Below are 24,792 nucleotides of genomic sequence, written 5' to 3' on the forward strand. Positions count from 1 at the left end.
TGAGTGGCGCATCGTGAAACAACTAAAACTGGAATGTTGCGGGAAGACTTACAGATTTCCCAGGACAGATGCCTCAACAACAGAACGATTACGGCAACACCAGAACACCTTTCATCCAGCACACCGGTGGCAAGGGTTGGTGGGTCACACACATTCTTGAAACTCCATACCCGTGGGTGTCGAGGTTGCCAACTCCTGGATTGCCAGGCTACGATAGCAGTACAGCAAGTGGGTAAATCTACATCTGTACAGGGATGGGGTGTTGACCCGCTCACACGCGTGGGTTCTCTCTGGGTTCTCCGCTTTACCCGCATGTGTATACACTCACTCAGGAGTGGAGTTGGTCAAACATCCCAACATAGGAGGACCACAGAACGTTGGACATGTGGTTGCACGGGTTCTGGATGCCTTTCCCCCGCTCGCCTTGGCTTTCCCGTCCCTCTGTGCAAAAATTACGTAATTTGCATGAACGACGCTATACAAAACTAACTATTGTAATTCAATAAAATATGATTATTGTTATGATCACTGTGTACTGAACCGGGTTCTCCAGGACCGTTACCGCCACTACACCGCTATCGTCTGAGTAATCTTCAACCGTGGTGAAACGTGAAAATAAAGCGATACCATTATCTCGTGCGGCGTGCTAAACAACAGGGGTGGAATTTTTGATAGCGCGTGTTTTTTAGACATTCTGGTGGTCCGGTGTGAATAGTTTCCTCACCAGCACCGTAATCCGCTGTGACGCAACAGCAGCCGCTGCCGATAATCGCAATTATGGAAACATTTTCCACTCCGCGCAGCCTATGAATATTCACATCACGCTGAGCACTTGTCATGCCCCTGCAATTATGTATTTACGCAACGCTGATTAAACGATCGTCGCTCGAGATCATGCCTGAAAAGAAACACCCATTGCGAAGTCGACAGTGACGTTGGCATGACTTTGAGTTTAAAATTTCAATTTTTTTACTTATTTCTCATGAGAATAAACATCCGTCACGATGTGAATCGAGCCAAAGGGACATTCAGGAAAGCGTTTGGGGCTTACTCTGGTTGAAGCAAGCCCTGAACCGGCTGATGAGACACTGGATGTGGCACGAAGAGTGTTGTGTGTATTAAACCAATGCTGCTGGAAAACATCATTCCCAGAAGGCCGTCCGGCCAATGGGATGTGCAATTTATTTTATATTTTTTATGTGAAGAGACTAATTTGGAAAGGAGGTGTATTGTCTATGAAGCGGTGGTGGCTATGCATGCGGCCTGCAGTCCAACACTGTGGAGGCAGCCAAGGTTGGTGGATCACCGCACATGTTTTGAAACTCCCTTCCCGTGGCCGTTGTGGTGGTGGTGGTATATTCTAAGTTTTGCCAGGTGAATGCAGGACAGCAACAAATGTCGATTCCACCTGTCCCATCTGTGTGGAATACAGTATTGCCCCCTCTCGAATGGGATTCGAACTCGTGACCTCGTGACCGTGAGTCAAGTGCTTCCCGACACACAGCTGCACTCAGCCAGATCGACGCGACTGCAGGGTGTGACATCCATCGGAAAAATGTAAGTGTTGTTGTTGTTGTTCGGGAAAAATGTAAGTGTTGTTGTTGTTTGGGAAAAATGTAAGGAAGCAGAAAGAGAGGAGAATGGCTTGGTGACGACATCGCGAGATTGGTGGCAGCAAGGTGTGCACCAAGTGAGGATGTTGGTACGAGAGACAGAGGTAAGTGGAAACAAATTACAAAATGTGCAGTGAACACCGATACAAACTATTAAAAACTATTTTATATTTGACCAGGCCCACCCAGCCATATAGTTCTTTTTCAGAAGCGACCTGGCCACAAATTATAGCTCAACTAAGTGGCTTATCACGTGGAAATGTATTGCAGTCAAATACTCTGAACGCGTGATGTTGATTCTAAATGTGGAGGGGAAAATCGTTGGACCCGGAAACGGTGAGAAAGACACGCAAACTCCAAATATACAGGTGTCAGGGCTGGGATCGACTCCATGTATACCAGGCAAGGTGCCACCGTGGCTGCCGCGGTGGCGAGATTTACGAGCTATCTGTTCATGGACTGCGATGATAATGCTGATGCCCTTGAAAGGTCAGCGTGACCTCAACAGCGATCGAGCCGGACATCGATCCGAGGGCCCGGGAGGACCGTGACCAATTGGCGCCGATCGGCCCAGGAGCGAGTCCGGGAGAAGTCCACGCGGCGGGTCCCGCGGCCAACAGAGCGCGACCTTTGAAGTGAAATGCCCCAGGTGGCTGAGCAAACACAAAGATACATCTTAACGCCACTGGCACATTTACCGACATGTTTACTTAGTTTGTTAGTGATTGTGTGTCTTTCTTGTATGGATATTGATTTATTTTCAACAAACAAGCGGCAACCCGTGTCCAGAACAGCCGAACGGATCTAATAAGAACACAAACCGAGTTGTGACCTCAGGCAGGAAAGAGAAGCAGAGGAGAGGGAAGTAGGAGACGAGAGAGAGAGAGAAGGGGAAAGAAAGAAGAGTGACTGGAGGGCACACAGCGGGGTGAGATGACCACGCCAGCGAGGCTCAACACACAAGAGGACTCTGCACCTTGCAGGCGATGGTCACACAGCCCCGGTGACTGCCTACGGCAGTTGTACCGCAGGGCGTGAGGACGTGTTCGGTCGGAGCGACCACAGTCCCGCCGCCCAGAGAGCATCGTCGAGTGAACATTTCCTGAATCCGTTTCAAGAGGCATCTCACGCACACCCAGGTGGCTCTGCCTGCCTGCATGGCCAGCCAGCCAGAGTGTTTTTAATACTCAGATGGAAGTTAAGTGAAAAAAACAAACGTGTTGTTTTTGCTTGTGCGCACGTGCGTGTGTGTGGAATCATTGGGGACTGGGCTGAGATCATCCACTCGCTGCACTGGAAGAGCTGGCTTAGTCATGCGTGGCTAGGACATGGATGTTACCCCAGGATCGCGTCTGTTGTCTCGGAGCTCCAAACAATTGGCGGTAACGTGGCCAAGCGGTAGCGCACTCTTCTGCTCGTTGCAGATGTTCGCGGTTCAAACCCCGCGGCCACCCTGGTAGCCAAACACAGGAGACGTTAAAGATGCCAACGTCGCCTCCTACCGTGGAACTGCTGCGGGCTACATCAGTGAAACGGAGCGCATTCGTGATAGCCACTTGCTATGCAAATGGCGCGAATACCAAATGTCTTAATCATTCGATGTGAAGAGCATCATCATTATTATAATCCTGAGCTCGCCAGACAGACGACCCCTCTGTACTGGAGTGTTCATTAGCGAAGGCTGGGAGCCCCAAAGCCACCCCAGAGCAATGCATTGATTGTAACCTTCATGGGATGTGTTTCCAGGTGGCCGTGGGCTGAGTACACATGACCTCTGTGCCACGGCTGATACAGCGGCTGCGCTGCGCACGGACAGCAGTCAACATCAAGGCCTGCGTCTCGCTGCTCAAGAGAGGTGTGAGCTCGTGGTGACCGCCATGCGCAGCCTCGGCGGTTGCCCGAAGGCCAAAAATGACAACGGCCCGAAACAAACAGCAGCACTGTCGAAGGCCGTGGTAGACAGAGAGAACGAAGGTCGTGGTAGACAGAGAGAACGAAGGTCGTGGTAGACAGAGAGAACGAAGGTCGTGGTAGACAAGAGAGAACGAAGGTCGTGGTAGACAAGAGAGAACGAAGGTCGTGGTAGACAAGAGAGAACGAAGGTCGTGGTAGACAAGAGAGAACGAAGGTCGTGGTAGACAGAGAGAAATAAGGTCGTGGTAGACAGAGAGAAATAAGGTCGTGGTAGACAGAGAGAAATAAGGTCGTGGTAGACAGAGAGAAATAAGGTCGTGGTAGACAGAGAGAAATAAGGTCGTGGTAGACAGAGAGAAATAAGGTCGTGGTAGACAGAGAGAAATAAGGTCGTGGTAGACAGAGAGAAATAAGGTCGTGGTAGACAGAGAGAAATAAGGTCGTGGTAGACAGAGAGAAATAAGGTCGTGGTAGACAGAGAGAAATAAGGTCGTGGTAGACAGAGAGAACGAAGGTCGTGGTAGACAGAGAGAAATAAGGTCGTGGTAGACAGAGAGAACGAAGGTCGTGGTAGACAAGAGAGAACGAAGGTCGTGGTAGACAGAGTGAACGAAGGCCGTGGTAGACAATGGGAATTGAACTGGGGGGGGGGGGGGGGATCTGGGTCCACAGCACCGTGAGCCAACCGCTGTCCCGCCACTCTCGCCGCAATCGACGGCGATGTCTTCTATACATCTAGGGAAGCCACAATGAGATGCAAAGCCTCCTTTGTATGGAAGCAACTTCGTATGTTTGGCCAATTTCTTCTCACGAAGGATCGTCGTGTGTGAGAGGAAACTAAAGAAATGCATTGCAAATGAGGACCTAACACTGTTCGATCACCTACTCGTATTGCTATAATTCCTCTGACCAAGATTGTCATCTGTAAAAAGAGACACGTTTTCTCCGTGCTCTGAAGTAGAGCCATCGTCCGAAACGTCTTGCCTACGTATTTATATTTTTTTCCGATAAAGCAGCGGCCACAGTCCTTGGACGTTGTGTTCAGCTCAGGGAGAGGCCTTCATCCAGCAGTGGATTGATCATAGCCGATGATGACGGCAGCGTTCATGATGAACGGTGCGAGTGTGCGTATTCACGTGCGCTTATCTGTCGCTGCCAAGGCAGTCGACGTGTGGCTGTGTTCACACGCAAACTCGCCCACTCACTCAGGGCACCGAGCGGAGCGGACTAGAATTGGTCGCGTCGCGCGTAGGGGCGCCAAGCGGAGTGAAGCAGCGACGCTCCAAGCAGCGGTGAAACCATCGCCTGCGTGGACAAGACCACGGCTTGGCAGCGGATTGAGAATGGTTATCCTCATCACAGTCATCATTAGCCACGTTCAATCCACTGCTGGATGAAGGCCTCCCCAAGGTACAATGATCCCGCAGTGTAATCATCCGACGAGCACCCTGCACGTCAACTGATTTGATCGCTCCGTCTCCGCAGTGGATGTCCCTCGGACTGACGATGGCTTAATGTTCCGTAAATACCGGATCCTCTCGTCTAAATATAATTAAGGAATCCATTTAATCCCGCGGGGATGTGACTAATATCGCGTGATTGCAATTATTTAATGAATTATAATTCTATTTGAGCGTAATCTTAGCTGTGCATTTGGTGTTTGTTCATTGGGAAAAAAAATATTTAATTCATTTATATGGGCGCATTGTAAGAGGAATATTTAATTAATAGCGAATTTGCATAACACATTAAGGAAGACGAATATTTCATGCACTCCTGCTGCCCGGCTCATTGTTGTGAGTGCCAAAGCAAGCGAATCACTCTCACCCGGCACACAATGGAGTTTCCAACTATTCACTAGAACACATTATCATCAATAATAACAATGCATTTAATCCCGGGCACAGCCTTCACGGAACACGCCAATTGTCCCCAAATTAACTGCAATGATAACGGTTGTGATGAACAACGGCTTAATGGAGCTTTTTCACCCTCGGTAAACACACACAAGCGATAGAGGCGCAGACCCCGCAATGCCTCGCTCGCGCCGCTGCTGGCGGAAGGGCCTCCACTAGAGGGAGCTCCAGGCGTTTGGCCTACTCTTCTACGCTGGCCAGACGTCTTGAGAGAGGTGGGAGTGCCCACGCTTTACCCCGCCACACGCGCGACCTGCCGATCGACCGACTGATTGCGGTCGGCCCCATTTAGACTGCCAGGAGGCCACAGAAGCCGTCGTTTCGACCACCGCGAGTCGAGGCAGTACAGGAAGTAGGCTGCCGAGCTCTGCGCACGGTGGATGCGGGGCGCTTTCCCACTCGCAAGCGGCCGGCAGTGTTCTCGCAGTGGTGTCGTCGTTTTATCTTGGGCTGGTGGCTCAAAAAACACTTGGCCAGGTGTCGCACAATGCACACGCAGGACCCTCCTGAGAAGACACGGAGGGGCTTGAGACTCTGCGCGGCTGCCCACGATTAAAACAAAGGGGTGTTGTTTAGCTCCGCGTAGCGGGGCCGAGACGGTACATACCGTGATAGTGCGTGCGCTGACCACGCCGCTTGCAAACTTTGGCTACAATTTAATCAGAGTGCTCCGCGCGTATTAAATTTTCAGGACCGCGCCTTCATTTGCGTGAAAATTTCATGGTGGCCGACCACTCTTCAATCAGGAGCATCATCATAAACAGGAGCTGTCATGGCACATTATGGCCAAAAGCGTTGGGGTCACTGAAGAATGCCTAATGCCCCGCATGCAATGCTCCGTGCGCTGCACACATTCGTGTTACTGCATGTGTGTGTGTGCGGTTAGCGCGCTGCGCTACGAATCCAGCGAACCCCAGTTCGATTCCTGCTCACGGCCAACACCAGTGAGCATTGTCTGAACTGCTCGTGGACCTCCGCTAGGCCAACTCAGCCTCAAATGAGTACCTGGTGCTGTGTGCAAGCATCGCTACTGGGGAGACAAAGGCAGTCAGGCGTGGTGCTGGCTACCCACCCCCTCGTGTGCTGTTCCGGCCTTCATAGGTGCTACTCACTAACAGCACTTGCCTCAACAGTCTGTTAAGGCTATACGGGGGATCTTTGTCTTTGTATGTTGGTGAATCTCATCCTCGGTGGCCACTTTGACACCGCTAGTCGTGGTCCTCGCATGCGGAGGACTGCTCGTGCGGTTATTTCAGCTGACAATGACGGTACAATTTATTTGTCAGTGTGCCTGAGATGCTGCTACAACCACCGATTAAAACCAAAAAAACATGGGTAACGGGGGCGAGACTTTTAATTGAAAATAAAATAGAGATAACGAATGCTCTTAAGGAGTGTTCCAAAGCCGTTTTTCACATTCTGTCATTACGTCTTTGTATCTGTCTGTTTGTTTGGACAAAGAGATCTCGGTTATTAAAGAAAGTAGGACGGTGATCTTTGTGTCAACGTGCAGCTGGTGACGTGGGGATGTGTTTGGCTACATACACTATGTACACACATTACAGAGTGAGGCATCAGTTGAAACACATTGACCTCGCAATCAGGCGGTTTGCGAGTTCAAATCCTTGTTGGGGTTCGACTCTTATCTTGTTTCATGTTTAAAGAGTGCCTTAAGGCAAGGCGCTTCACAGGTTTAGAAAGCGGTAACAAAAATAGAGTGATTTAGATGGCAGGGCCCCATCAGTATACAACCACCGATTTGTGAAAAGCTAAACAAAATTTTCCACGAAGAAACTCATCAACTCCATATAAATGTGGAATTCACAAAATTGTCTGAGCTAAACTAGTTTATACAACATATATATTTTAAAAATAATAATACCCCAGGTCTCCCTTTCAAAAGATACGCGATGTTTGTTGGCTCTTGCCTGTTCTAAATAAAGCCACGGCTCCTGCCACACGTTTGTAAACATTGTGAGATATGACAGTCCTTGGACGTTGTGTTGACTCTGCAACAACCGAGGGTTCAAAGAGTCTCAGAATATTTGGAATGATATAGTGCAAGATAAATAAATGTTATTAAGGAAGAAAACGATGGCATCAGCAGCATTGGCCGTGATGACCTCTGGACCTTGACTTAGCAATGTCCCACCCTTGGTTCGAAATATCTATAGGGGGAGTGGCGGCACAGGAGTTAGCGCACTGTGCAATGAATCCTGCGAGGTGAATTTGATTTCCTAGCCACCGTTGAGCTAACATCGCGGTGAATGTCATCTGAACCAGCTCTGGCCCACCCCCCATTCTCAAAATCTGTACTGACCATTGTGGTGAAGTATGGTCAAACAACCCCCATGACTGACAATGGTGTGGGGGAGGACTTTATCCAGCAGTGGAATTGACAACGGGCTGCAAATAATAATGACACAAATAGTTAACCGATTGTTTGTATGAACGCGACTTAATTCACACGTGACATTCTACTCCATTAAACACAACGAAAATACGTTTCTTCAAACGTATTAATTGGGAATGATAAAAAGCGTTCGTTTGATTTGTGCAGTGGAATATACAACGTAGATAATCCGTAAGGAGCAATGTGATTCCAATAGTGTGCAGGGTTTCTCGTTAATAATTAAGCACCGATAGTGTCACAAGGACCACCAGGCACCACATCACCTTTATAATTATCCCTCCGCTATATTTAGATGAAAAGGGAATGGGTAATAATAGAACCCTTGGCTTTGGAACATTTAGAACAATTTTTTGGTCTGTCTTTTGGCGTATCGCTAATGTAACCGAGCCGTGATTGCGTTCATAAATAATGCCCATTTTCGTTTAAGGGGTATGACATTTTACGGACGATAATGTCCTTAATGAAATGGAACGCCGTACACATCAACGCACAAAGTGACACAAACATACACACACACCAACATACGCGCATCATACATTCACTCAAACATCCTTGATCAATGTTGAAACGCAGTGCTGTTAGCGAGGACATATCATGTCCAGCACGGCCCATGCAGGGATGTTATAGCCACCGCTATGCCTGGCGACCTGTGTCTGCGTAACACTGATGTTAATCTGCCACGTGCTAATGCAGAGTTAACGTAGCAGAGGCCAGGACTGGGTTAAGTGTGACTTGACCGCCTGATGTTGTGCAAGGCCAGGGATTGAACCTGGCTCATGGGATCATATCGCAGTGTGTGAACCACTGCACCACCAATCCCCACACAAAAAAAGGCAGCTGTGGCAAGTGGCAATTGCTGCTAGCGAGTAGCGCCTACGAAGGCTGGCACGGCCCACAACGGGTGAGGGGGCCAGCACCACACACTCGCCCCGTTGGTTTCCCCGGTGCTGACGATAACGCACCGCCACACCAGGTACTCACTTAACACTCAGTCGGCCTATAGGAGAGGCCCAGGACCTGTTCAGATATTGGTCACTGATGTTGAGAGTGAGCGGGAATCGAACTCGGGGCGCCGGGTTCGAAGCGCGGTGTCTGCTAACCGCTACGTCACCCACGCTTAACGTAATCAATGCCAACGGGAAGGCTACTAACTTATCTAACATTCATGCCAGGCTAAGTGCGACATACAGTGCCCTTATTTAAGCTTAAAGTAAAAGTGTGCGGTATCAATCGGAATCATGTTTGCATATGAGCGGTGCGTGGGCTCGGGAAAGGCTCTCGCTCGCTCCGAGCGAGTGAATGAGTTCCGCCGCTCAGACGCAGCTGGTGCCTCCGCTTTGTCGGGTGGTGCGTTCAAGCAGCCGCGGTCGCACAACCGAGCGTTACTGCTGCGGAGCAGACAAAAGGCTGTCTTCCTTTTTCCGACGGCTATTTGGGACGGGCGCCTATTGCGTCGTCGGGGCAGAACGCGTGCCGCCGCCGCCGCGTTTGTCTCCCCGCCGGCGTTCACGCAATGTACCGGTGCCGGTGCTTTAGCGCAGATTGTGGCAGCTGGGAATGAGGATCGCGTGACCTTTTGTTACTTTTACTCCTACTGCAGTATCTTGGAGAAAAAAACAAAACTCTCAATCAACCGGGCACGGCAAGGTGAGCGTCTCAATCGCTCCTTGGCTCCAGCTACTCTTCAACAGCACCATCGCCGCTGACGTTCACACATTCCTGTGATTGCTTCCCACCTCCTGACAGATCCTGTAGTTGCATGAAAGCAGCAATTTGCTCTCCAAACTCCAGACTTAAAGTTTACTCCTTTCTGGCATCAGTGGTCCTACTTTGTCCCGTGTGCGGAGAAACCGCCGCAATGCCTTCACTGGTATTCTGCTCTTCCTCCCTACCACACATATCCCAAGTTCTACTCTGAACTTCCACGTTGCTCATCCTTATCTCCTCGAGGAATGCCGGGCCTCTCTAAGCATTATTACCCTCTATGCAACATTCAGGAGCTTCCTCGAAGGTTGCTCTGCAACTTCCCTATCTTAATATTCTCATTTCCCATCGATAACACGTGTGCTCAAGCTCCAGCAGGGATATCATTACTTGTTACATGTCTCCACATCCACGTGGACAATGGCCAGAGTTCAATCCTATTTGTGGCCCTCAAACATTTGAACACGTGGTAATAATAAAATAATTTTTTAGTGGATAAATCGCGTAAATAGAAACGTGTCGTTAACCCACACCAATTTGTCACGTAAACAAAACATGCCAATGAGTAACAACTTCAGCACACTGCTGTGTTGGAGAATAAACCCACAACATTTACAACAAAAACCTTCATTATGGCCCTGAGACATTGTCGCAAATTACCAACGGCGGTGGAATTTGTTATGAATTCGTATTTTAATCACCCGCCTATAGGTGTGTTTCAGTGTCATCCCCTCGATTATGTGGGCATTCTGCAGGCACTCTGGTTCACATAGAACCATGATACCCAGTGAGAATTTACCGCATTAATAAAGAAGTGGTATCATTTCTCCATGACTAATTGTAATAACAGTTTCCAGTTTTTAATCATTGGTGATTTCCATACTTTGAGGACAGCATTAAGACTAGGGCGGAGTGGTGGCACAGCGGTTAGCGCACTGTGTTTTGCACCCATTCATTGACCCGAGTTCGATTTCCAGCCACGGTGGTGAATGTTATCTGAACCGTTTGCTTTTGGCCCACCCCGACGCCAACCCGTACTGACCAGCATGGTGAAGTATGGTCCAACAACCCCATGACTGACACAGCATTGGGAGGCCTTCATTCAGCAGTGGATTGACAAAGGGTTGTAAGGAATTAGTCTTGTTGTCGACGTTATATTGATCAAACTTGTTGTCGATGTTACTACTGAATAAAACTTCAAACACGAGAGAACCCACTAAGATGTGCATCTGTTTTTCAGCGACACCCCGCGTGTTAGTTTCTTTCAAGAAATGGCAGTATGCTTCGTGGACACAATGTTCATTCGAGATGGTGAAATTTCATCTGCTTGTTAAGTGCTCTGTAAAAAAGTTATCGACGGTGATGCTGATGACGATGCTTCACACTCTGTGTGATGGTCTTTCGCCCTGCCTTTAACCATTGGTGCTCTTTTGAACCAGGTATCCCTTGAAAAAGAGATTTCTAGTCTCAATGGGCTCTCACCTGGCGTTAATAAAATATAAATGATGACGATACTACTGCGGAGGCTTTTGCGCTTTTGTGTCTGTGCTGTAGAGATCTCCGACGGGTTTTCGGGTTGAACTGCGTGTTGTTGCTCGGCGCGATGTCCGACGTTTCGCTCCACATGCTAGAGGACGCTTCCTACTCACCTCTACCAGGAGGAAATAGATTCAGTTCCTGAAGAAGCTTCCGGAGCGAAAAACGTCGGACATGATGCTGAGCAACACGCGGTACAACCCAAAGAACACGTGGGAGAGCTATTTAAGATGATGCTGCTGCTGCTGCTGATGATGATGATGACCTGATGTTGCTGGATGTAACAACTGACCTGCAAACTTGCATTTAACGCAGCTCCGTATCCCAGTCCGGTCTGCATAGATTTCACGAGTGAAGGGCTCCTGCACCAGAGACGCGCACGCAGACACACAAACAAACACGGCCGGAGATCGCACTCTGTAAATCAAGCGGGCCGCGTCTGAACGAGCTACGCGTTCCGACGCACACGCGCAGGAAGGGGCGCGATGGGAGTAAAGGCGCGAGAGCTTTATTAGGGGCGCACGCGCGCTCTTTAAATGCACATCGGCGCGATTGAACGGAGCCGGGCGATCGTTTGTGCTTTTCATTATCGCCGCCTGACACGCGGCGCGCACATGAATCTTGGAACGGCGCCGTTGTAAATTTGACAGGTGCATTAAATCCAATTGCATTTTTACAATCTGACAAGTAAATATGCAGTTTGTGCCATTGCGGGCTGGGAGGGGCGGCAATTATTTATTTCTTTCCATAACAAAACGCAGGCGGCACTTGTGGCGCACGCACGCACCCACGCACACACACACGTGCACGCACACACGCACGCACGCACGTGTGTGTGTGCCTGCGTGCGGGTGCCAGGGAACGAGGAGGGGGGGCTGGGTGGGGGGGTAAAAGGTGCGCATTTAGAGCCGAGCGACGCGCGATCAGGGGGCGCGTGCCGTTGGCGGCCCGTGCCTGGAAGTAATCCGACGCTCGCTCGAGCAATTGATTTTGATTGCAGAAATATTAATACGCGGCTGTACGGAATTAAGTGGGAACACGCTCTCGGGACACTCACGAATTGCCTTGTTAATAAACACCCAGAGCTCCGAGAGAGCATAGGAATCATCCGGGGAATAAATAAACTGCACCGCGCGTGAACAAACGCGCTCGTCCTAGCCGCGACAAAGACCGTCGCGGGCACAGGCGTGTGGCGCGGTGTGGCTGGCACCGTGCGCCACGAGCCACCTTTGTCTCCCCAGTGACGATGTCAATACACGTCAGGGAGCATCAATGTTAAGTCGGGTCGACTTGAAGGGAGGTACTGGCCAGGTTCAGACGCCAAGCGACGCACGTGCTGTTGATTACGGCCAGGAATTGTACCGGGGCGAGTGGAGATCGGTGCAGTGGGTGTTGTAGCGCCACACCGCCACCCCCACAACCACACAAACACAATGCGGATGTGCACACGTGGAAATAAGGCACATTTAATCGGGATTGGTTTTACATCGAATACAATTGAATATCAGTAACGCGTGCATCGCACGGTTGTATACGTTTAGCCGGTGTCATAGATTGTATATAGATTCCATGAGCCAATTTAAGTACGAAGACATATTCGGGGAAAATTATACATTTCCTGTATTCTTTCTTCAGTGTTTAGGCAGTTGTTGTTGTTTTTGTGCGCACGAACAGCGTGGTCTACATCCTTTTGGGATCCAACAGTACCACGCTTTTATAACTTCGGGCCCGTTCACTGACCTACCAGCTTGCTTTCCGGGGGTAAATCAATTGGAATTATTGTTATTATAATCAAATGGAAAATGTTCTGCGATAATAATAATAATTCAAGCAAGATGCCTGCATACTTGCCACAAGAGTTATTCCACCATATAAATATCTTACTCTGCTATACACATCTCTCTGTTGTAAGCCAATGTTGTTCATGTCAACGGTACTGGTGTGTATTCCAGCCAGTGTTTAAACAACAAACATCACTCTACGCCATGCCGCGATGTACTTGGCAGGCATCCGTGACAGTGGACAGTGATCCGAGGGCGTCTGTCACTGCCAACATCCCTCCTGTAACGTGCATAGCTCCAGTGGTTTCCTAATATTGGAAGAGCGTTCCATACGGCCGCAGAATCGCATCTAAAAGCACGCAATGCCGTCTTTGTTCTATAGCTTGCCAAAAGCAGGTGTCACCATTCGCACAAAAGCTACACAAAATAGATGAATGACTCGCTCGGTAAGTCAACTTCTACATCGCCACTCTCACCGTCTTCCAAGATCTTCCATAGACACACCATTGCATACCTCTCCCCTCTCATCTCACTCTACTCCCCTCCACGCACTCTCCTGCCTCTCCCCTCTCATCTCACTCTACTCCCCTCCACGCACTCTCCTACCTCTCCCCTCTCATCTCACTCTACTCCCCTCCACGCACTCTCCTACCTCTCCCCTCTCATCTCACCCTACTCTCCTCTGCTTGAGCGATTGATCGCTCCTTCTCCTCCACTGCTCCAATTGTTGAGAGCTGCATTCCCCCAGCCATCCATACCATCACCTCTCTGCCTCTATTTATTGCAGGACCATGGGGGGATGGGGGGGGGGGATGATGGGCAGTGTGACGCAGCGCCCCCCACTCACCCGGTCATTTTCTGCGGCCGTCGCTTCTGAAACTCCATCTCGTCCACGGTCCACACGGCGCCCTTCACGTTCTCCACTCGCACGAAGCACTTGTGCAGGCTCAGGTTGTGGCGCACGGCGTTCTGCAAGGCAAGCGCCACCACCGCTGGGCACGCGTCCACCGCACGCTCCTGCCGGCAGTTGCCGTGGTACGGCCGTAATACTACGATCGTCAAAGCCATTACTGTCATCGTCACAATTGGTCTTCGTCAATACCAACCCTCACAATGCTGCGAAGTGACAAGCCACCGAACACTGCCCGACACCTGCCCACGAGCTGCGAATCCGGTGGCCTGAGTTCGATCCCAAATATCGCAATCTGCCCTGGGCCACTCCAAGGTCGACTAAGCCTCAAATCAGTACCTGATTTGGTGTATAAACATCACCACTGGGGAGACAAAGGCAGACGGGCGTAGTGCTGGCCACCCACCCCCCCGTGTACCGTCTCGGCCTGAATAGGTGCTCGCTTTCAGCACTTTCCCCAACATAATGTTAAGGCTATACGGAGGGTCTTTGTCTTTGTATAACGTAGTAGGGAAGACGGGTTATTTAATAATTAGCTGGAGAGCCATCTAGGACGTCGTTCTTCATCGCAAGGCCCCCGCGGGCCACTGGCGGCCCCCCTGGTGGCCTTGAGCGCGGCCCCTGACGTGCGCCCCCCAACAATACACAGAAAGTAACAACACTTCCCACCACCATCATCATCGTCGTCTGTGTCGCAAGGGAGACCTCGGGGTGATGCAAAGGAAGAGGCTGGTGTAGGTTTGTCACCGAAAAACAATAACAATATAATGCAAAACTAAATTAAAAGATGAATAAATGCAGACAATGTAAACTGGCGCAACTTGTTTGAAAAAGTTGGGGCGAAAGAAACCCTTCAACATCGCGTACAATACATACAAAAATGAGATGCGTAATAAAACCATTTACATAAAAATAGCCCCTGCAGTCGGCCGTATTATTTATCAGCCTCCACAACAAATGCATTTGTGAATCTCACAGCTGTTCAATCCGCGATAATAAATAATTAAATGCTTCAGATTCTCGATTGCCTCGGGAGTGATTCAATTTTGTGATAGACGAATTAATGAGAAGAGCAATGACCGCTTGGGATCCCAATGCCACGGCCGAGCAACGGCCAGGGCAACGGCTTCGCAATGCAGAGGCCACCGGTTGGATTCCATCCCCTGGTGGCACAGCAGTTGCGGGTTTCTTAACCCCCCCCCCCACACACACACGCACCACCGCCTTTGCGTACACGGCATTATAAGTGGGTTCATTGCAGTTAGTCAATCAACAGGTCACGCGTGGTGGGGTAAAGTTTGAGTGATCCACCCCCTTCACGATGTCTGGCCTGATAATTGTTTTTTTACCCTTCTATCTGGCAACAAAACTGACACCTTTTTTACAAGGAGTTATGTTTGCATAGACCACAATACCTGCAGTCATAATGCAAACAAAAAACTGACTGCAGGTATTGTGGTCTATGCAAACATGACTCCTTGTAAAAAAGGTGTCAGTTTTGTTGCCAGATAGAAGGGTAAAAAAACAATTATCATATTTTTTACTGGCAAATGAGGTTCCAATGGTGATGTCTGGCCTCCCCAGATTTCCCTTTAGCCGAGGCCCTTCTGCCAGCGGTGGGGTAAGCAAGGCATTGCAGGGCTGCGTCTTTACCTTGACATTCGGTATGGGTGCTACAGGAAAGAAAAGGCGAAATCATTCCACGTGACTCCGAAGTTTCTTCTCGAGTGCTCGGGAGGCCTTCACGGCAGGCCCGTGGCTGCCAGTCTCCATCCTCCCCTTCTGCCCTCTGACCTCGTCTTCATTCCCGCAATCGCCCCCTCTTCCTCAGCTCCCCCAGCATCCCAATCCCTGGCCTGACTCTCATTCTCTTCCCTTCTACTTCGTATGTATGTATATACGTTGAACTTCTTTCGCACCATACGTAGCCAACCGTGCTAATCGGAGGTGTGGGGGAAAGGACAACAAACTAAACGCAAAAATCAGTTCGGAAGAAATGAGTTTTCAATCTAAATTTGGCTCCAGTGGCTTCCTAATATCGGAAGGAAGAGCGTTGATCATCATTAAAGCGTCCCCTCTAAAGGACGTGTCCATTCCAGTTCCTCTCTGATGACGCCCATCATGGTTCTTCTCTCGTTGACGACATTCAGGATGTATTAATTGGTCTTTCTCTCTGCCCAGCTGAGGTATCACTGGAATAGCTGCAGTATCTAGCATTAAATGTGCGTATTGACAAACGTTCTATATGCTGCTGGAACGTGACAATATTTGGAACCAAACGACATTTTTGCGAGGTTTTTTCGATAGATTTAGCAACTGGGTGATTCAGATTCGGCAACTCCGTTACGCTCTGTAAATTATAAACCCATTACGTTTTTACAACCGATCCATCCGTCTGTTACCGGCATTAATTAGTCGACCGCAATATCGAAGCCCTCGGCTATCTGAGGGATGTGATATATATTTTAAATCTGGGAATAACCCGAACAAATCGTCAAACTTCGGCGCTCAACAAAGCAGCGCTGGGCGCGAGGAATTCCACACGCGAGACAGCGGGAAGCGGCGGGGGGGGGGGGGGTGAATGGCAGATGCGTGGCGTTGTCTCCATATCTCACGAACACCTTCGTCAAAACGAGCTCCTTCCCTTCACACCGCGCGCTCCCCCCGCCACACCGCATCTTCCCAGCGCACCGCCGCCGCCGCCGCCGCTGCTGCCGCGTATCCGGCCTCGCATGGTAACGACACAGACTTGGGGGGGGGGGGGTGTCCATCTTTGATCTGCTCAGCTTGCCAAAATGACCTGTCTGGGGATTACAGTGCTTAACCGTTGATAAGAGCTTGTAATCTGGACTGCGGGCCAGGCTTAGCGTCATAAGCAATATACCATGCGCGGCTTAGCGTCTGACCTGGGAGAGAAACCAGACGCTGACCTTGCTTCAATAGCTCAAGGATATTCATTTGCATATAATATTTCATGAAACCTTTCAATATGCCACTTACAACCTGTGCAGGCTGCTTTGATGGGGGATGGAGCAGTGGGGGTGGTGCAGAGATGAGTGGGGGGGGCTGGTGGGGGGGGGGGGGGGCTGGTGGGGGGGGGGGGGAGCTGGTGGGGGGGGCTGGTGGGGGGGCGAAGCGACGTTCACAAAGATTGCAGCAAACCTTTTCTCTTCCACCTCCCCCCCCACCTCACCCCACCCCTCCCCTCCCCTCCCCCCCAAAGCCACCACCAACCACTGCATGGCCCCCCTTCCCCTAATGCCACACGATGCACGCGATGACACGTACAGTGTCTGCGTGCCATTCATCGGCAGCACTCAAACACACCGTGCCACCTTTCCCGCGATCATTTGCATATGTCAAGTTACCCCTTGGCTGCAAGCAAAAGTCTAACAAGGAAATAAATAAAGAAATATATATATATATACGAGTGAGGCTGAGTGGTTATTGCGTCTGACCTGGGTGTGAGTGACTTGATTGATCTGCTTGCCTGAGGCTTCTCGTGGTGACGAGCCCCATGCAAATGAGAGTCAGCTCACGGCCACTCGCGTTATTGCATATGCAAGTGGTGTGGCCGAGGCCTCGAGATTCGCGGAGCCAAAATGTGGCCAGAAGACTTGGCCCTGGGGGAACATCTGAATGTCATTTTTTTTAAGTCAAAGTATCACGGATCCATTGGCACCTCTGAACCAAAAGTGAAAATTCCACATTACCACGGAGAGCCAAATGCCCCTCCGCACAATCCAGCAAACCGCTGATCTACCAGTGACGTCGCATTCATTGCAACGATTTCGTAGAGGTGCTTGGCTGCATCGACCGCTAACGATGTGGTTAATTTCTTAAAACATTTACATTCTTGATTGCCAATTAGCGATGCAATTTGCGAAATTACCATCTTAATATAATGTACTTTCAGAGACTGAATGATACATCACCGGTCATGAATGGAAACCTCTGCGATTTGATGAGAGGCAATATAATTTATTTGCAACCAGACGAGGGGGGCCTTGGGAGACACTCTCTGTTTCGCGTGGGAGCCTCGGGCCTAAAGAGGCGTAGGGAAAACAACGCGAAGTGAAATTCGGTACAAAATAACCACCGCCTGGAATGAACCTACACATGTCAATAAACTAAACTATTTTTTTTATTTGACCAGGTAAGGCCCACTGAGCGATGTAGCTCTTTTTCAGAAGCGACCTGGCCACAAATGATAGCTCAATGAAGTGGCTTATCACGTGGAAACGTATCGCAACCAAATACTCTAAAAGCATATTTCTAAATGTGGAGGGAAAAACCGGAAGACCCAGAGAAAAATCCACTTGACCACGGGGAGAACATTCAAACTCCAAATATACAGCAGCAGGCGTCAGGGTCAGGATCGAACCCACGACCTCCTGTATACCAGGTGAGGTAGTTAACATCTCGCGACCAGCGCTGCTCTAAAGAGAAACTAAATAGAACAATAGGCAACATTTCAGGAAATGACCTTTGATCTCTCTTCTATGAAGACAGGACACTGGCATCAACACCACCTATGATATCTTTGTGACCTTTTTGCCATGATGAAAATTAAGGTTTTAACATAGGATGTATGTTTTCCTCTGGAGGGTCAGTGTAATGACCGATTGCGTTCAATTGCTGTTATTTGTCCAGAAGAGAGACATTCTCTCTTGAAAGCCTGCATTGCCTCTTCACAGCAAGGAGCCCAGCATATGCTCCTCTGCTGTGGCTGCGAGGTTTCCCAAGCACTCGGTTGACGCCTGCAGCTCAGCGGCATCACGATTCCCGGCGACCGACGTTCCCCCGGGAACGTCGGCTTGCCATCGTGCCAGACTCCGCTTTATAAAGGAACGAAAATGAAGATCTATTCTGATTCAGGGCGTGTTTCTACGCAGACATCCGGTCCCACCCCCTCCTTTGGTGGAGAGTCAAGTCTATCCCTGTCAAAGAATACAGATGTCTAATGAGTAACCTTACGAAGACTGTAATGCAAAATAAAAATAAACTCGCGTTGACACCGCCCAACAAATTCACTTCAATCTGTCCACACCGATGTCCCTGGTGGGACTCAAGCAGGCGGTGTGGCACCACGGTGGCGAGGAGATGTTAACTGACTCGTCTGGTATGCAGGAAATCGTGGGTTTGACACCTGTATATTTTGAGCTTGCGTGTCTCTCTCCTCCCGGTCGCGTGGCTTTTTCTCCGGCTCCTCCGGTTTTTCCCTTCACATTTAGAATCAACATCACGCGTTCAGAGTATTTGGCTCCGATAAATATCCACGTGATAAGCCACTTCGGTGAGTGACCATTTGTGGCCAGGTTGCTTCTGAAAAAGAGCTACATAGCTCCGTGGGCCTTACCTGGTAAAATCAAAATGTTTTTTTTTGTTTACACTCTGCTTTTTAAAATTTCGCAGGGATGGTTGGGGTGGTGGCATGGGCCAGCGGTAGCGCGTCAGCCGCTCATTGCAAAGCTTCGTGGTTCGAATCTGTCAGGTCCCCTGGTTAACCCTGCGGGTGCATTAGACTGTACACTGTGTGCCATCTCCTTCGCAGTCGACCTCAAAAGGTCTCCGAGTAGGTCATTATGTATCAGTGTCATCATGGATTAAATTTTGCCAAATTTGAAAATCACTCAATTGAGATTGCACAAGTTTGCCACTCACACATCAGCAACACCGCCCCCTGTTGTGAAACTGCTGCCGACCATGTCTGTGAAACACGGCAGCGCCTTCATTTGTGATCGCGCTACGTAAATGACAGCGCCAATACCGAATGTACTACATTGCTATTACGGTCACAGACCCCTGTGTGAACGCCTCGTTGCGTACCGCCGTCGTCAACAGCTTGTGAATTCCGCCAACGTGTGCGGGAGTCGGGCTTTATGAAAACGTAGCACACGATGGGTCCTAAAACACGTGATGTCCGGATTAAATTCCTTAATTGTGGAATTTTCATTGGGATGGTTTGGGAGTTTTATGACCTCCAATTTGTTTTTCCATTTCCGCCCTTATCGGAGGTTACTCCCCCGGTGCCTCCCAGCCCCCCTTGAAGATGTTCGCCTATAACACCTGGTATGCACAAGTTGGTCACTCACGCGAGCACAAACCAGGATCGACCTGAATTGAGTTTCTAGATGCGACGAGATCGGGGGGGGGAGGGGGGGCGCAAATAGATTTCCCCGCAGGTAAAACTCATACAGGAGCTCTGAAATGCAGCTCACCTGAAATAAGAGAATTTCAGTGTGTCCATGACCAACCGAGTGAGGAGTGGTGGCGGTCGCATGCCAGTTATTATGAACTCCACATTTTCATGGCTGGGGATCGTCTGTCCATAGGACCTCACGACACAGATAAACTCCCATCATCATATGAGGAAGCCACTGGAGCAGTGCAACTTTCAACCTCGATTGGAAACTCATTTATTTAGAACTGCTTTTTGTGTTTAGTTTGTTGTCCTTCACCCGCACCTCTGATTAGCACGGTTGGCTACGTACGGCGCAAATGATGTTCAACATACATACATAGAATAAATCTACTGCTGGATGAAGAAATCCTCCCCAAGCTGAGTAATAACTGACCGGAGCACCTGCACGTGAGCCTATCTCTTTGCTCCATCTCCTCTGCTCGCGTCCTCTCGGACGTCATGTGCTGCCCCAGCCCACCATAAACCAAACTAAACTTTCATTTTTACCAGGTAATGCCCACTGCGGGCCGCACGGCGAGCCACGGCCGTGGCCCGCAGCAACAGCAGCAACGGCAGCAACGGCAGCAACAGCAGCAACGGCAGCAACGGCAGCAACGGCAGCAACAGCAGCAACGGCAGCAACAGCAGCAACAGCAGCAACTGCAGCAACAGCAGCAACAGCAGCAACAGCAGGGACGGCGTGGCCGTCCGGGGAACGCGCGACGGTCACGTGACGCCGGTGGAACGCAGAAGCGCGATTCCCGAACGCGTTCCACCCGCGATGGAGGCCTTCTTCCTCCTTAACTCGAGAGAAATGAATGAAATAAGACGTCCCGTAACTCCACCCCGCCCCCCAAAACAATGTCGCCAGCCTTATCGGCATTGACAGCAGGGCGTTTATGCAAATAATGATAACAATGGAGGTGAAAATAGTCTTGAAGTAATGTACTGTTTATCTTACATGATGCACATATGAAATGAGTTATGTGCCGAATTGGGGAAGGGACGTCATTTGCATTACTGCTGACATTTTCACCTGGACAGCATGAAAGAAGAACGCGATTTGGTATGGCAAAGCGTGAACAATGATTTCACAAGGCAGGCCCTTTGTAAATCATAAAATAGGTGGGGATTTCTTCTTCTTCTTCTTCCTTCACTCCTGCCTAAACCACATAAAATATACCCTTTAATAAGCGCACATTCTTAAAATGTAAAAGTTTCCAGGAAAAATGCATTACGTAGAATCGTCGCATGATTTTTCCAGCGTAGTAAAAATGGAAATTATGGAAATGTAATTCGTGGGGGTTTTTTTTTCTCTCCAAATCAACATCGGCCACGATCAATCCCATGGCTGGAAGAAGGCCTCTCTGAGACATCGATGTAATAATCCGCAAAGCACTGCCGCACGAGCCGATTTCATTATCATTGTTAAGTTGAACGATTCATATGGCCCCAATTTTTTAAGTGTGAATTACCAGAAATCAGCAGGTATTGATTTTATTTACGTCTACTCACCGGCTCTCCAATCGAATCCTGAATCAACTACACTTCTCTGTCTGCCCACACTCACGGTTGCCACCTCTGAGATACAAAACCGTGGGAAAATAATAGAACAAGGAGAATGTTTCAAGTTTACTTTGTGAACCAGGTGATGAGAACTCAAGAGACCAGGATTGGGTCTCCATTTGCGAAAATGACAACCGGGGGCATCGGTCTGCCAGTGGACGGCGATTATTGCCTCTGAGAATAATCCCAGTTGACCGATTTGCAGGTCATTTTTTCGAATTTGGCAAATTGGTACCGTGATGCCAGCACGTAATGGCCTCCACGGTGGCGAGATGTTAACTCCCTCGCCTGGAATGCAGGAGCTTGTGGGTTTGATTCCGACCCTGCAATTGCTGTATATTTGAAGTTTGCGTGTTCTCCCCGTGATTGCATGGATTTTTCTCTGGGTCGTCCAGTTTTTCCCCTGCACATTTAGAATCAATAGCAGTTTAGAGTATTTGGCTGCTATACATGTCCACGTGATAAGCCACTTCGTTGAGCTATAATTTGTTGCCAGTTTTGAAAAAGAGCTATACAGCTCATTGGGCCTTACCTGGTAAAAAAAAAACAAGTTGATCGTTTACTCTTGTGGATTACATTACAGGATCTTTAACGTTGAACGGTGAAGCGAACGGTTGCGTAGTATTTTTAGTTATTACACTGCAGTGTTAATCAGGGCGGCCCGCTGGATTCCAACGGTGAACCTCTGCAGCAGGCGGTGAACGTGCGAAACGGGGAGAGAGGGGAGACCTATATTGTGTAGATGCACCGTCTTGAGCAGCGCATTATTACACAGCCGACACACTTCTAACATCCCGGGAAGACCTGCAGATCATCTAGGACAGCTACCTGGAAACAAAGAGGACAATCCTCGTAAAACCAGGACAGGTGACAACCCTATCCTACTGTTGCGACCCTCACCCTATCCACATCCAGGCTCAAGGTTCTCCTGATGCCTCTTTCTCTGAGGGTCCTTGTTGCGGCACTCTGTGCTTAATGCCTTTTCGTTTCCATCTGCGATGTCTAGAATTCTGCCCATCATTCCCGGCTGTAGAGAAGGGTATAAGTAAAACAAAAAGATGTTCACACCTGCTCGATTCGCAGAGTGTCTTAAGATGCAGGCCAGTGACATGGCCGCTTGTGGCAGAGGTTCGTGGTTCGAGTCCAGTGTGTGCCCTGGTTAATACTGTGGTGTGTATTAACCCAAAAATACGCACTGTATGTAAAAAAAGAATTTGACATTACTTCTGGCTGTCGCCTTATGACGCTGGTTGTAATTCAAAATATCAGTCGCGAAAGCCTACGTGTTACACTGGTTGAAATTTCCTGCGAAACATTATACTGGAATTGTAAATGTTGTGGGTTTTCTCTCCAACACACCGGTGTGCTGTACTAGTGTAATGACATGATGACACCTGCTGGCTAGAAGAGGGGAGCACGGGTACAGGCACCGTCAAAAAACAACATCCAATCTGAAAGGGAGATATATCTGGGGCAAAGGTAATGGGCGGGGTTGGCCAAGATGCTCCGGGAACCTGCTCGAAGTTTCCACAATAGGACGTGGCCAGAGGCGGAGCCTAGCCGCGCCTGGGGAGATATAAGCGGGGGCGGACGAGGGCTCGGGGTTCATGTGTGGAGTCTTGGGTCCGGACTGCGTCGCTACTCGCCGCCATCTCTCTCCGTCGTCCGGCCACGTGGAAGATCTCCTGCGGGGTTCCATCACCCGCCAGCTAGTGGCAGAGCCGAGAGTGGACGGGTGGAACCACGCCGTGTGATCGACCGTGTGTGTAGCCAGTAGAGACGCTAACATCTAAGTGTTGTACTCAGAATGAGAAGATAAGGTTGGCCTGTGTTGTGCCCGTGTGTGAATAAGTACCCTCTACACGACGTGTCGCGGAAGTCGCTCATTACACGAGTAACGAATTGGTAGGTTTTGTTAAGTGACAAACCTTACTAATTGGCTGTGTCAGGTGGTGGTGGGTTTAACCACGCAATTATGTTTACGCGATCTAACCCAAAAAACTCTATTATGGACATTAATGATTTCCGTGACTGAAACGAACACACTGTGCTGACGTCACAATAAATATATGCCAAATTTGAATATTACTTGGTAATTGACCAAATAAGGTGAAGCCACGAAGCAACATTGCCTGCTCTTGCGAAACTAGTGCAGACTACACCCATCTGTGCCACGTGGCGCCCGTGTGAGAACCTTGCACGATAAGACGAGGTCCAACAGCACAAACAGCAAGCGCACTAATGACCTGGTGAAATTAAAACTGCATCGTATCGTATCATCAATCATTATCATCATCATCATCCTCTGCACTGGTTATACAAGTCTTACTCTTGTTTTCCGTGGCATTTTATTTCGTGGTTTTAAGATCTGCATTGAATTTTGCGTTGCGCTTCATCTCCTCCAAGTCACTGCTCCGCAGGCTCCCCTCGCTCTGTCGGTGTGAATCGTGCGGCGCGGCGGAGGCTCGAATCCTGCCCCGGGAGGCCCGGCGATAACGTAGAACTTCTTTCGCGCCGCACGTAAGCCAACCGTGCCAATCGGAGGGGGACGGGGGAACGGAAGGCCCCTCCTCGCTGCCTCGTCGAAGCGCGAGCAGGAACGCGGCTCGGATAGTTGAAGCCGGGATGAGACCACACCTCGTATTGTTTGTCTCCCTTGACACCCCCCCACCCTCCCTCGACCCCACTTCCCATCCCCTTCCTTCCCGAGTGCTCACATCCTGACAAATTCTTCTCTCCTGATCCACCCCCACAGCCCCATGGGGGCAATCATCCGAGCTCCGGCACATGCCGTTTAATTATTAGATTTTTTTTGTCCCTCACCCACTCCTCCCTCCCGTGGCTCCACCTATAATTGCCCAAAAGCGTTTAAAGGGCTGGCAGCGTTTCAGAAATTTAAATTGTGCCGGAAGTTAAAAACGACGGCGCGAGGTACAACGTGGTGCGGCCGGCATCGCGTCTCGACGCGACAGGCCGCCACGGCCCACGAGGCCGCCGGACTAACCGCGGTCCGCTGCGACCGCGTTCGACCTGCGCAGCAGCCGCAGCAGCAACAAAGGCACACATCTCCCATTACGCCGTTTGAGAATAATGGGGCAAGCGCAGTCAGGAACGCCCTGTTAAGGTTGTCACAGCGCAGGATGTTGCTGCTGCTGCTGGTGGTGATGCGGGTAAGAGCCGCGCGTGCACTGCTGCCTTCGTCTCCCCGGCGGCGCTCATTGATGACCGCACCCCACTTCAACCGGATGCTCATTT

At 49.8% G+C, this 24,792-nt stretch overlaps 1 protein-coding gene across 1 annotated transcript in view; it reads right to left on the bottom strand.

Moving 5' to 3' along the window:
- Positions 1-24,792, bottom strand: part of LOC133342493 (forkhead box protein P1-like) — an 84,592-nt gene that overhangs the window by 24,344 nt on the left and 35,456 nt on the right. Inside the window, exons 9-10 of the mRNA XM_061551647.1 lie at positions 13,725-13,846; positions 11,389-11,458 (exon numbers count right to left, since the gene is read on the bottom strand). Of these exons, the coding sequence (XP_061407631.1) occupies positions 11,389-11,458; positions 13,725-13,846 (192 nt within the window). The remainder of the gene's footprint in view (positions 1-11,388; positions 11,459-13,724; positions 13,847-24,792) is intronic.

The sequence above is a fragment of the Lethenteron reissneri genome, chromosome 15, assembly GCF_015708825.2.
Source record: "Lethenteron reissneri isolate LAM-NWPU_2019-01 chromosome 15, ASM1570882v1, whole genome shotgun sequence".
Classification (NCBI taxonomy): Eukaryota; Metazoa; Chordata; class Hyperoartia; order Petromyzontiformes; family Petromyzontidae; genus Lethenteron; species Lethenteron reissneri.